The 13,509-nt window shown below is 46.3% G+C and overlaps 4 protein-coding genes across 4 annotated transcripts; all 4 read right to left on the reverse strand.

Moving 5' to 3' along the window:
- Positions 1–20: 20 nt before the first annotated feature.
- BGW36DRAFT_372516 (Scramblase-domain-containing protein) lies at positions 21–2,034 on the reverse strand. Its single transcript, XM_046215488.1, has 3 exons — positions 1,599–2,034; positions 1,371–1,542; positions 21–1,319 (listed from the first exon to the last, which is right to left on the reverse strand). The coding sequence occupies exons 1-3, from the start codon at positions 1,940–1,942 to the stop codon at positions 210–212; spliced, it is 1,626 nt and encodes a 541-aa protein (XP_046075661.1). The 5' UTR covers positions 1,943–2,034; the 3' UTR covers positions 21–209.
- A 103-nt stretch (positions 2,035–2,137) lies between these two features.
- Positions 2,138–2,826, reverse strand: BGW36DRAFT_405094 (uncharacterized protein). Its single transcript, XM_046218953.1, has 2 exons — positions 2,513–2,826; positions 2,138–2,449 (listed from the first exon to the last, which is right to left on the reverse strand). The coding sequence occupies exons 1-2, from the start codon at positions 2,682–2,684 to the stop codon at positions 2,256–2,258; spliced, it is 366 nt and encodes a 121-aa protein (XP_046075662.1). The 5' UTR covers positions 2,685–2,826; the 3' UTR covers positions 2,138–2,255.
- Positions 2,827–4,579: 1,753 nt separating this feature from the next.
- BGW36DRAFT_424567 (uncharacterized protein) lies at positions 4,580–6,081 on the reverse strand (the record flags this gene model as incomplete). The annotated part of the gene is made up of 3 exons (XM_046219988.1): positions 4,580–5,401; positions 5,470–5,951; positions 6,006–6,081. 3 exons carry the CDS (start codon positions 6,079–6,081, stop codon positions 4,580–4,582), a joined length of 1,380 nt encoding a protein of 459 aa, XP_046075663.1.
- A 3,509-nt stretch (positions 6,082–9,590) lies between these two features.
- BGW36DRAFT_372523 (uncharacterized protein) lies at positions 9,591–13,369 on the reverse strand. Its single transcript, XM_046215489.1, has one exon. The coding sequence runs from the start codon at positions 13,218–13,220 to the stop codon at positions 9,891–9,893; it is 3,330 nt and encodes a 1,109-aa protein (XP_046075664.1). The 5' UTR covers positions 13,221–13,369; the 3' UTR covers positions 9,591–9,890.
- Between the last annotated feature and the right edge of the window lie 140 nt (positions 13,370–13,509).

Consider the following 13,509-nt stretch of genomic DNA (forward strand, 5'->3'; position numbering starts at 1 on the left):
GATCTCATACATGTATTTAATTACTTGATGTTCTCTTAGGACAGTATTGAATAGTGCATTTACTTTTCCAGTATTCTTTGTATAGTAGAGTGATTATATTATACAGACATAAGATTAATGACTATCGCTAAATATGACGCTGCCATGCCCAAAATACAAGTCTAAAATATTGACGCGGAAGAATATATGCAAAGAATGACCTAGATAATTTAAAACCAGTCAAAATCATCAGAATCGACATCATTCCCATTGCTGGATTCGTCAGGGCCTGCACCACCTCCTGGACCCCAGTGTTCCGGTGGTGTTTCTCCCCAAACCTCTTCTGTAGTACCAGGCTGATCTTTCGACGACGGAGATGAAGTTCCTTCGGGTTGTGAAGGGGGTGTTTGGCCGCCATCCATGCCTCGCCGCATTGCATCATAACCTGCAACAGTGCCAGCACCTGCAGCTCCAGCAGCAGCACCTTCTGCTACACTGCCGTACGACCCTGCTCTACCGACAGCGCCTGCACCGGCCTCTCCAACGGCAGTAGAACCCTCTGCTACGCCTGCCTCACCAGCAGCAGTAGTACCCCCAGCAGCTCCTCCTGGCGCATACTCGCCGGGGAACCACATCCAGGGAAATAAGCCCGAGCCGGCGTGACTGTGGCGACTGAAATAGTCAAAATCGATGCTGACAGCCGTAGCCAGCATAACGGCGCGTTGGTCTAGAGTCATCCCTGTCATCTTATCTGTATAAGCAACTTGTCCTTGAGCTGTCTGTGAGAGTAAGTGTTGGCGCTCTTTCTCTTCCGCTAGAGCCGCCGCGTCCATTCGAAGAGCGTAAACGCCAGTGTCTGTGAAGATTTCTCGTGCAAACCCCACAAAGTCACGATTGACCGACCCAATGAGTCGATCATCTGCGGACCGAAGAGAAAAGTCCCATGACAGGAATGGCTCGTTGACGTAGGCAAACTGATGATATTCACCAGTGGGATTGGCTCCACCCGATTGATACATCAACTGCAGCTGTTGAGTCTTCGATAGCCCGCCAGAGATATGTTTAGTCCCAAGATCGAGCTCAGGTTTGGGGTTCGCATGGAAAATGAACATATCGTATTTGCGGCGTAAAGGAGCCCATCGCTGCTGTGCTTCGCCAACCACGCGCATATCAGAAATCGGCAATGGGGAAACTTTGATGTTTGAACCACCAGCAACAGATACTAGGGACGTAGGCGAAGTTGAGTGGTAGGTGTTAGATGGCAAGTATAGAGGGTCTGCTAGGTCCAGAGGATCGTAGACACGTATGCGAGAGTTAATCCATGAGAACGGTCGATTAAACTATAACCTAAACTTAGTTGTTGACAGAGATGATTATTTCAAGGAACATACCCTGAGGACCTCGTTCTCATCCCGATCGAATACGTGGGTTGTAAAACTGCGATGTGTGCGGAACCACTGACGAGCCATCATACGGCCTAAACCAGTCTCTTGCTCTGCCATGTACCCGACATGGTTTCCATGGGCGTCCATTATAACATAACGATTTGCTTGTTCAAAACCACTGCATTGGGAGATGTCAGTCGAAGCATCCTAACCAAGATCACGCATAAAACCCACAGCATGACATTCATCAGCTCTAATTCTCTTTTAACCACAAGACCCGAATTCGCCAAAAGCTTCGCAGCCGGATGTCTTTCTCTCAGCACTGCGTTCGGATCCTCCGGTATATGGACGGGCGACAGCAGAGTATTCTCTGCTGGATTTGTAGCACGTAAGGTCGCTGATACATTTTCGGTATCTGATGTGACTTTTTGTTCTGTGTCCCGACTAGGTACTGTTCGACGAGAAGATATAGGCGACGGGAGATCTTTTCTTCGTACAGAGTTTCGAGGTCCTCGCGATGCAGGCGAGTACCTGGTCGCGAAATTCCTGCGCAACGTGAGCGGCAGTATTCTCCTCATTTTGAAGACTGAAAATGGATGGGCGCAAAAGAAGGCATCAGGGTGTTAGATTATGGTACAAGAGAACATTCGTGGTGGCGCAAATGTCGGTTGTCAGAATCACTGAGGGACGGATAGCCGATGACGTCTGCTGGCAGCCTATGAAGCTCCACGCCGGGGCGGCAAGCCAGTAGCCATGCTAACATAGTATATAATTATAGGTTCTAGGTTCTAAATTCTCGATATAGCTGAGCACCTAGCGAAGAATTGGATCGTGAGAATAGCTTTGTGCATGAAATCTAACTATGCAGGTGATCATATAACCGACAAGTATTTACAGGAGACCTTTGCGGGCCAATTCAATCTTCCTTGCAGCCTCTCCGGCCTTGAATCCACCTCGAGATACGCAAATTGCACTTCCTTCACCAAGCTCAACTTTTTCTTCGACATCAGGATGAGGACATGGACAGTGATGTGGGAAGTGGACGCAGGCAAGTGTACCAGGGCAAAGATACCTCGTGCAGTGTGCTGTGAAAGATCACGGAATTAGCCAGCACTCCCATATCAGATAGATTGGACCGCAGAACTTACCTCCTTCCCAGGTTCGTTGATACCAGGAACTATCACTGGCAGCCTCTTGTTCGCCTTGATGGCCGTGCTGTTGGTTGCCTCCGAACATTTGTTCAAAGAACTGAAACTGAGCTTGAACAGCGGTCATAAGAAGAAACAGCGACCAAAGCACTGTGATGGACTTGGCGAACATTTCCAAAAGATTTTGAATTCAATTATTAGAAGGCAGTTGAAAAGCAGTTCCTTGTGCTGGATTAATAGAATTCGTGTGAAAAGCTGAAGTTGTGTAGTTCCTTGTTAGATGAGTTGCAGCCACCGAGGCCAATAGATCCAAGACACGTGACCTTTAATCGGAATATTTGACCCTAAGCATTTTGGGGATAGGTTTGAAATACCCAGAATTACGATCAACAGCGCCAAAACGCCACGCCAAAAATTGATATTTTCTCAGTTTTCAATACCTTACCCCTGATGACGAAATATATTGTAAATTCGCATATAAATAGGTCTAGATATTCGAATTCTTTGTAAATCAGGCTTGTATCTCAATCAAGTCGAATTTGCCCCTAAACTCAATTAGTTCTAACGCGTACAAAGTCCGACAATTATGAGTCCGGCTTGACGCATTGATTTTCAATTTTTGAAGCAATATTACTTCTCTGTCTATATTCAGTCGACTTTGAACGCTATCTATCGATTCCTTCCTAATCCGAGCGAATTGAATCTATTCACAATGGCGTCCGACGATATCACCAAAGCCTCCATCGTCCTGAGAAACCAATCATAGACGCTGTTCACGCGGACAATTTTCATTGATACTCTTGGCAGCCAGTATAGAAATTCAACCGCATGCTATGCAATGCCTGTGAAGAAGGCTGGGTTCGGTTTAGAAGGGTCACCCCATGATATTCGATTGGACATTCTAATCATATGAACACTCGCAGGACGACCTAGGTTTGATGGCCATGAATGGAAGGGTTGAAACCTTCCTAATGAAGTAGTTGTTGCCGAGAGAGAGCCTTGCGATGTATATTAGTCAAATGAGACTCAAGTGCTGTTCATCCTTTAGATGTAGGTAAGACCTGCCAGCGGTTTATGCAGGCGGGCGACATTCTGAAGGATTATTATGCTATTCATTCGCCGTACCCAAACCATTGTACATGCTGCTGGAACTTACTGGCTAGGCGATGGAAGGGGTATCAATCCTCATTCGAATGAGTACGTCAACCACAAGGGATGCAACAACATTGCCGTTGGTAATCACGAGGATAGGAATGGCTGGCGGCTCGACACCGCAATCCAATAAGTACCCATGGGGATCGTGAGCTTCCAGAAATAGCTGCCAGCGGCACTGCAGTGGCTTCAAACGAGCAACTCATGTCAGGAACCAGCATGTCGCCCCCCGTGAGTGCCTGGCGTTGTCGGCTTTTTGCAAGGTATTAATCGCAATCTCAGGTGGGATCCCGAATAATGCTGTGCAGTCCTTCTGACTAGTGCGAAACGCAATCTTGCCGGCGGTACGTTGTGGGGGATGTCAGTGCCAGTGTCGATGCCAAGTGCGGTGCTGATCATGGATGGGAAATGGGACTAGCTCTTACTCCCAATGGGAGGGACTACAAAGGCTGTCGAAGTTGTTGTAACCGGATTTTCTAGGTTAAAGAGTAACGCTTGCTATTTAACGGAACAATTGAACACTAACAAAAAATAAACTTTAATCTTAAAATTGATTGATTTTTACTTGGAATCAATCACGTATTTTGGATGCTAAGAGCCTAGAAAAACAAATACATAAAATGGGCGGAAGTGGCTCAAGGTTGAAATTTGATGCCAACATAAGGACACCAATTGGGAGTTAATTGTTGAAAGAATCCCAGTACCTTCATGGTTCATTTTGCTAATAACAAACTTTATGAAAGGAAAATGTTGGAAAGGCGGGTTGCAGGGCTTGATGAGACACACTCTTCTAGGAATTAAGCCCTGTCGAATACTCAATTTGAAGCCCTGGAGATGTCAGCCTGGTTACAGCAAGATAATTATCTTTTTTTGTTCGTTTTAGAGTATAACTCGACGCTTACCAATGGAAGCCTATTATGGATATTCCCCTGGACTAAAGAAGGAGTCAACCTGATACTTCGTCTCCTTCTGGCCCCTTTTTGTATGTACATATGGTCCCCCACCTTGAGCAAAGTTGAGTTGAAGACCGTAATCCGGGATTTCCACATATGTAGGCTCCCCATATTTAGGACCCCCAGATTTAGGTTTCTCATCTGCTTTAGAATCGAATTGAAGACTGTAATTCTTAACGATCTTCACATTAACTGGTAATGGAGGAGCTGATATCAACGCGTCGAAGCCCCATTGACCAGGCTCTATATTAGGAGAAGCCCCAGAAACCAATTTCCAGTGAGTTGAAGATTTTTTCTCAAGAGAGATAGATGGGTTGTCGGTTTCAAATTTTTCAAGAAGAACCTTCGTTCCCGGTAGACCACTCAATGATAGATCAAAGTCAAGCTGACTGTCATGGATGGAACGAATGAAACCGTTTCCTTTTATGAGTTGAAAGCTGTTAAAGTACCCAAGTGCATTTTTGAGTCGCTTTGAAATAGATTGATCTGACACCTCTTTCGCCTCCTTCAGTACCTCCCCAATATCAATAACAGAAATAGAGATGGCATCATTGGCAGTCGTATCCTTTATGGAGTCCGCCCACGCGGAGAACTTCTCTGCATCATCGGGAGAGTTGCTAAGGTCTGTATTCAAACCTGGATCACCACCTTTAACAAGAGCAGTGTGTTTCCGTGTATTAATATACCTCTTGTATTCCTCTGTGTGTTTAACACTAGCCTCCCCTTTCACAGAGGCAACACCATTATATTCAGCCTTGATTTGAGCCTCCAGTTCTGTCTTGGACTGCACATTTGATTTTGCATTCTCAACTTTGTTTGATATCGAGCTCCAAATGTGCAAGTCCTGATCACATGTGTTCCCCATGTCTCGAAAAATTCACGATATCTGCTGTATGTATCTTCGTCGGGTATAGCAGAGTCTTTCCATTCGGGCAGCTTCCTTGCGCTACTGATAAAGCTAGACTCGATATTGTCTTTGACGATACTAGATCGATGCAAGGTCAAGAGGAAGGACACATGACTAAGACTAACGACTCCATAGTAGTTGGATTTGTTTAGAGACGTGTGGTAGCTGTATTTCGCTGAAGCCTCTGCTGAAACTCCTGAATAGCTGCCGCTAAGTGAAGCATTTGTATCTAATTCTTTGCTGAGTTCGTCTCCTGTTTCGACTTGTAATGACTTCGTCTGAGTCTCGTGGACTCCCGTGTAATCGACGTCCTTTGGGACCTTGAAACCTGACCCATGGGATCCTCCGACTATCTTTTTGTCCAGACTTAACTTGACAACACGTCTGGTGGACTCTAAGAGTTTATCTAGGTTGAAAGGATCCTGACCTGTAATAATTTTATTAGTTATATAAAACTGGAACTGAAATATATATAACTAACCATCCGGCAGAAGGATAACGCTTTTGCCAAGTAGTTCGGCATCATCGAAATATGGGGGTTCTTCCGTCGAGGACATGGCAACCTTTCACTGTATAGAATTGAAGTGATCAATCGATTTATGTCAAACTGACTTGTTTTTTGACTAGGTGTAATGTGTGCTGCAGCTGCTTCTTATACTTTAATCGCTTCTCCAGTTCTAAGCAGTTGCACTTGACAACAAGCATGCCCGATAGCGCGCCCAAGCACTCATAATCGAAGGCTACCCCAGTCCTGAACAGCCTGGTCAACCAGTTGAACGATTTTTGAAGAGAAAAGTTATCGATATGCATCCACCGTGCCGTTCTCAGCCAGCCATAGTCACGGTAATTGTACCTCGGGTCAATGGGAGATAATTGTTTGGGTTGCGCCCCTCGCACATGTATATTTATTTACCTTGCAACTGGTGGTAGCCATTGAAAGTGGGTATTTAAACCGATTTTGAAGTTAGTATGTGATATCTCCTTTAGGAATGGTGGGTTGTAATACTGTGCAGCCTAATATTAGTGATGCAACATGTTCACCTGTCGCCTTCAGGGACTGATGCGCGCGCCGCGAAATTAATCCGCGCACCGCCACAACTGCGTCTTGAGGTATAAACCCCAGCTGACCAGGATAAAATTGCGTGATAGGACCCGTCAAAGCTGAGCCCACATTCGTCGCCCATTCTCAGGGCAGTAACCTATGCCAGAATGGGCATTGTCGCATGATCAAGAACGTCAATCATGAAGCTGGGTAGGGCCTGGCGTAGCTGAAGGTAAATCAACATATTAAAACGCCCTGTTATTCAACCCCCTACTCCAATAGCGTCTGCTCAATAAACCATGGTATCTTTATGCCAGCACGAATCCCAAACTAATCGAGAAGCCCTAGTGGCTGGCTGATGGAAGACCCAGGTCATCAGATGATGCATTGCTTTTCCTGTTGCATCTCCGCGGGCATTGGTGGGTTTGGCCATGGCTGTTACAATCTATCAAGGACAACGGTTTATAGTACAATCATCGGCGATCGCCATTGCAACTCATATGAGCTTAAGTCCTGCATTTATCACTATCTGCGTTAGCCAGAGTCATACTTGTGACCTAGACAACTATTCAGGAAGAATGACCATTCTATACGTAGATTGCTTGAGGCAGGATGGCGAGGACAGCCAGCATTTCCCTTCATGACAGCACCAGTGATTAAATTCTCCCGACTTCTATTCTGAAGCGACTACAAGGTATCCTGGCAGTACATAGTTGTTGTTGTTGTTGTTGTTGTTGTTGTTGTTGTTGTTGTTGTTGTTAATTCATATTATAGTCCGCATCTAGACCTGGTTTGGTTGACAGACTGTCCCACTATTTTATACATATATGTGCCATCGGTGTAAAGCAGAGTAGACAAAATCGTGATTCCACGTTTAGCCCCATAGTGGCCTGCATCAGGCTCCACACCATATTGAGTACCAATTCTAAGGGAACAGCATGAAAAACTTTAGAAGATTTTTATGTCGAAAGTCGGCATAGAGAGGGAAGGGGAGGTTGGTAATGTGGAACTATGCCATACGCGAACCCCTAATACTCCTTCTAAAGCACTCAGACCCCTTTTTGGTATAGTGGTTTTACGGCCGACACATTACATGCATTGTCAGGCACTTGCCATTCCTCTTTCACAAAACATTTAGAATGAATCATTCCTCTCATCTGTCATGAAAACATACTATGAATGTTTATAAAGTTCTTCTTTGCTACCATAGATTCTTGAATAGCCTCACCACCAGCAGATTTGGTGAGCTAGTATACTGATATGCTGCGGTTCTCGCCTTGTCAGAATAAGAAATGTTAAGATCTATCGCGATACTAGCCCTGTTAGGGCAATGCTTTGCTATCAACTCGGGAGGTTGCCACCCAGCATTTGGTTAGGAGGAATCCCGTGTAGCGTGTGGATCGCATGGCCCTTCAATCACTTCAACCTCAGCCACTTCAACCTCATCCACGTCGGCTTCATTCCTTTCGGCGCCTTCTTCCGCGACCTCGACTCCAACTGCCTTATCGAGATTGACTCCAACCTCATCTACTATCTCTTGAACTATACCTAGAACTAAATTGAATTCCTAGTTATCAACTTGTACTATTATTATCACTTTAATAATAATTATTTAGATAGTATTAAATTTCCATGCTGTGGAAGTAGGGCAAACTTCTACTAGAAAATAACTTGGATTCTATTCCAACAAAATTCAAAATCTAAGGAAACACTTAAATATATCTATCTCGAATTCACACCCTTATTGAATTAGTCGGAAAGATAGGATATATCTCTATTTAAAATGTTTAATATAAGCATTTTTCTTAGAAATATATATCTATATTCTAGCTATATCCACTATTAGCCTTAATTATGTGACAGCTATATAAATCTCTTAGTTCGTATATAATAGACATAAGATAAATAAAAAATAGTGAGCACAGGATAATGGCTTTCTAACTTCATAGTGCAAAAGGTGTTAACTTGTACAAACTCTTTATATCAAGCCGCGACCTTGCGTTTAGATCATCAGCCTCTAATTCAGCCGATATATCTAATTATCAAACTTATTTACGGCGATTTACTAGCGAGCGCTTGAAGAATCCGACTGGCCCTTTCGTAACTTAGCGAATGACGCCAGTGGATACTGAAATGGGAGGAAAATCGGTATCGATGCAAAAATGCGTGGGGTATTTGATGCTGTGTTAGTTCCATCTGATGGACTTTTTGCAGACCCTTGGCGTTGAAAAATTACTTGGAGGTAATAACGATATGGGCTCTCATGATTCCAGGCCAGCCCATGTAGGAATTGCAGTCGGTGGTTAAAGTTCAGTACCGGGGAGCAGGGAGCAGATTCGATTATAATCATCGTGATCCAGGTGTCTAGATTGGAGGGACTGGTACGAACTCACTGAATACCTAAGGCCTGGTCAAAAATGAAGCACCCCAAATCTTTGGGACTAGTCCGGGTCTGATTCTATGCTATACTTGATTGTCTTCACTTTTGACCACTTTGAATATATTTAGCATCATTTCCTTCCAGGGGCCTATTTTACTTCCATAAAATCATGTTGACCAGATTTAGCGTGCTTTTTGTGCAGGTGAGATCTACCTGGCCTGGATAAGGTCACAGAAATCACGCTAAGTCTGGTCAAAATTGAAGCTCAACAAGTAACGTGGACCCAGCTGGTCAAAAGGAGCACTAAATCTGGTTAAACATGAAGTCTCTTCACCTGTATAACTTCATTTTTGACCAGATTTATTGGGCTTACTTAAGTGGGACCTTTCCCTCTATAGCATCACTGTTGATTAAATTAGTGTTTTTTATGTTCATGTAGGTTCGTCACTTATTGAATTTTATTTTGACTAGCTTTAGTGCTATTTGGTCTAAGCGGAGCCTCTTTATCTTACTTTTCACCAGATTTAGCTTGGAAGTTCTAGTACAAGGAGTCTCGCTACGCGGAGTGTGGCAGTTGCATAGATCTTGGAATTTCTGAAGCGATACGCTGAACTTATCTGTAAAATCAGAAAAGAGACTTTGCAGGGGAGTCACCATGGCCTCAGAAGACATAGAAGAGTCCATCTTGACCGGCTAATTTGCAGCTTAAAGTTCAACAATATTTATCAAGGTATACATGTATGTTCGAGTCTATGGAACGAGAAAATAACCCAGGCAGACTTAGTTTTATTATTATCATAACCTAGATCAATGAGTATAAGAATAAATATCTAGCTGTGACGAAAAGATGATATTTCGAATGACCGGGCCGTAAATTATCAATAATAAAGAGCGGCAAACAACTCGCTGCCTAGCAAGAACAAACGCAGGGCAACATAGCACAATCATCGCATTGCTACCGACCGAAGGAAAGACGTCCTGAGATCTGCCATTGATAATTTATCGGGATCGTTAAGGTCCGGCTTCATCAACAGAGTGGGCAATTCAGTACTTGGGTTCACAGGTTCGTTTTGCGAGAGGTACTTCTCTTTAACCGTACCCCTCATGGGAACAGGGGCAGTCGTAGAAATCCTGTTCACGAAGACGCCGCTAAGGATGAAGCTGAGGTCATTGCAGTTGGCGACGGGGACGTATCCTAGGTTGGTTCGTGGTAAAAGCCGAATGACTAGCTTCTCGGTGTCTACGGAAACCAAGGGATTGAAGCGGACGTTGGTGAGCATATAAGCACCTGCACCCTCGTAAGATGGCATTATACAAGGAGGTTCATCGTATAGACTTCCTAGCGGCAGGGTTATAGTGATGCTCTGCAGATTAAAGGCCTGTGCTCTGCCGGTATGATTGATGCTAAAAACCAGATCCTGTGCTACTCGAGTCATGGTGATATTGTTATCCTCCTTTGGAGTGTCAGTGGAGCGGAAGGCGTAGCGAAATTGGGGATTCTCCGCTTGGTCAGGGGCAACTGGCGTTGTGGTTTGAGGCTCATCGGTGCTCAAACTCGGGGCTGGAGGAATTGCAGACCGAGGACCACGCGAGACTTCGACTTGCTGGTGCAGAGCGTCCTTGAGCTCGATCTTCAAGCGCCAGGTGAATGACTCCATTTGCGTTCCCATCAAGGCCGACGTGGCAAATGTATCGCAAAATCTACTGGAGTCCATCTTCTCCTGAGCAGTTTCTAGGTAGAACTTGGCCAAATTATCCATCAAGAGGCGACGCGCTTCTACTTTCGGTCCGGATGGTGGCTGATAGTCCCACAGGAAGGCCGCGTTGTCCTCCACATCCACCACATCCTCGTCCTCGCTATGGCATTCGTCTGGATCCTCGGGGTCGATATCAAGCCCTGCTGTAGGGTTTCTCCATCTAGGGTTCAGAATCTCTTCGGTGACATCGTCGCCCTCATAGGACTCGGTATAAGCCTTCCTGAATCTCATCACAATGGATTTGGGTTTAAGGCATACTCCTGAGATGAAGGTCTGCTGATGTGGAGGCTGAGTCAACCAAATCTTATTGAAGGACTCCGCAGATGGAGGCTGAGCGAACAAGCACAGCATTGTATCCGGGTTGACGATTTCGTGACGCAGAAGCATGAGGTCGTCAATTGGCGTTTCATCCCGGAATACTTCCAGCTTGAGATCGGGGAACCTTGTCACGAGCCCTGATCTCATCAAGAAGCCAAACACAGGAAAAGGAGGAGGTATGTCCTCCAGCTCGCGAATTGGAGTCTTGCGATACCAGTTGAGCGCGTGGAATATAGCTTCCCGAACCAAGTCATCTTCTTGGTCGAGGTAATTCGCCAAGCTGAGTGCCCCGTCTATCAGAGCATTCATCCATTGCGTGTCAATCTGGAAAAACCGGATACTCTCCAGTGGCAGGTGGCTGCTGTCTGTTACCAGATATTGGGTGGGAATGTTGGACAGTACCATTCGGTCAAGGATCCATCTCAGGACAACCATCCAGTCTGCTGAAAAAGGAGTATTGAACTCATTGTATGGCTCATCCAGTGGAGTTCCTGGTGAATTTTCGTCGTATGCCGCGGATACCTCCAGTGCGGCTCTCTCAAAATGAGATTCCAGCGTTTTTCGACGGATTCCCCCGCCTCTGGCTGCCACCCGACCCTTATATGAGAGATCAATCGGCTCGACAGCTGGCCGGTGCCAACGTCGAGACCGTGCCAGGTAGTCCGGAGCAACTAATGCCTGGCTGGTAGTTAGTTGACGCAATGACTTCACCATGGATGGCAAGGCTGCAATAATCTGTGAGCGTGTTCGCACGCCTTGGCTGGAAAGCGCTTCCAACTGGGCGTACTGCATACCACGGTCATAGATCTGTTTGCGAACACGGCCAAGGCTGGCGACGAATCCCTGATCTGTAATAGCAAGGGCTCGTCCTAGTTGCCAGGCAGCTGAGTAAGTAATATCCATCATGCCCAGCTGCTGATCGAGTATCTGTAAATCGCTTCCGATGTTTGAGAGTCTCTCCCATGTATCAGCACCCTGGTTGTCCTTTACCGGGACAAAGGCACCTCTCATGAAGCATGCGGTGGACTCGCCCGTCTTGACTCGATAACGCGTCAAGGTATAACCGTTTTTCAGTCGAGCTAGAACCCGATTTCCTACTTTTTCGTGGAAACCACGAATCTCGTTCTCGTCTCCCTCTGTTGGATTGTAGCGCAGCAAGTTACAGGTCGCCCCCAGATGTGCGAATTGCTCCCACAAAGTCGGTGTTGTTGCAGGGTAGCAGCTGTAGCTCCAGCTATGCAGCGAAGACATGGCCACAAAATGGCATTCGTCAGGGATTGGCCACTGCATCCCCTCGACGCCGCGAATGGAGACCAAGTGTACGATGCATTGAGTTGGCTGGGTCGTGGAAAGCGGGCCTGAGCGATGGGCAAAGATCACTCCAAAGGACATCTGGTCATCTTCAGTGGCAGTCAACGCCGCGTACGCCATCCCTTCGGTGTTGACATCCCGCCTATGTGCGAGGAATCGATAGGGACGGACGTCCGGTCCTGCACTTGGTACTGCCTTTCCCATTTTATCGAACTTTGTAAACAATGAAGTGAAAAGGTCGCGTTTGAGCAAGATCACGTCCGTGCTGATGTCTTTATCTGTGTCTAAAGCAAGTGGGATCGCTGTTCTTTTGATACACTTGATCTGAGAAGCGGGCATGTTCACGGCAAAGGTTGATGTTTGCTTGGCTGGTTCGTTAAATATGCCATCGGAAATAGTGAGGTCTGGATTGGATAGCTCCAGCTCTTCTTTGGTAAAAGCCAACAGTGCGAGCCAGGGAACACGGTTTCGATTCTCCCTGTAGTCTTCTTCGTCCTCGTCCCGGCTTGCTGCCCAGTCCCAGGGCAACGACGGCTTGTTGAAAATTATATGAGGCAGGGACGTCACCCACTCTTCGTGGCCCTGGGGAGGATAGACCGAGTGGATGATGTCTTCTGGCAGTTGAAACTCTGGGGTGTCGACATAGAAGGTTTGCTGACTTTCCAAGGTTGTTCCCTGCCCACCTGGGGGGGTGACTGTTTGTTCGGTAGTGATAGTATATTCGCCACCTACCAGTCCCGGGACGTGGTAGGAGCGAAGTCTCTGGTGGCCTGGCTGAATGTACTCAGAATCACACGAGAGCAGGCCCTGGCGGCGCAGGAGGCATCGGGCGTGACGGAAGGTGAGATAGCGTGGTGAAAGGCCTTTGCGTCGCCGAACTACAACCATGATGGGCGATGTTCGTTGTCTACGTGGGATTGTGAAATGCTGAGATTGTTCCTGCAACTGTTGAAGCTGGCGGGAGAGAGAGAGACAGAGAGAGGCAATTCTGCTACCATTGATATTACCCTGCACGGCGTTGGTGTGGTATTAGATTGGATCTGCTTTCTGCTTGGGGACAGCTACTCACGCCATTTTTGGGGCGGCATCTTTGCCATCAGACAATCTGCACTCGTACGGTCAGCGCGATGCCTACATGCGCGGTCCGGGCCGAGCCATGCAGATCAATTGATGGCTT

This window comes from Talaromyces proteolyticus (assembly GCF_021365285.1).
Source record: "Talaromyces proteolyticus strain PMI_201 chromosome Unknown BGW36scaffold_3, whole genome shotgun sequence".
Taxonomy (NCBI): Eukaryota; Fungi; Ascomycota; class Eurotiomycetes; order Eurotiales; family Trichocomaceae; genus Talaromyces; species Talaromyces proteolyticus.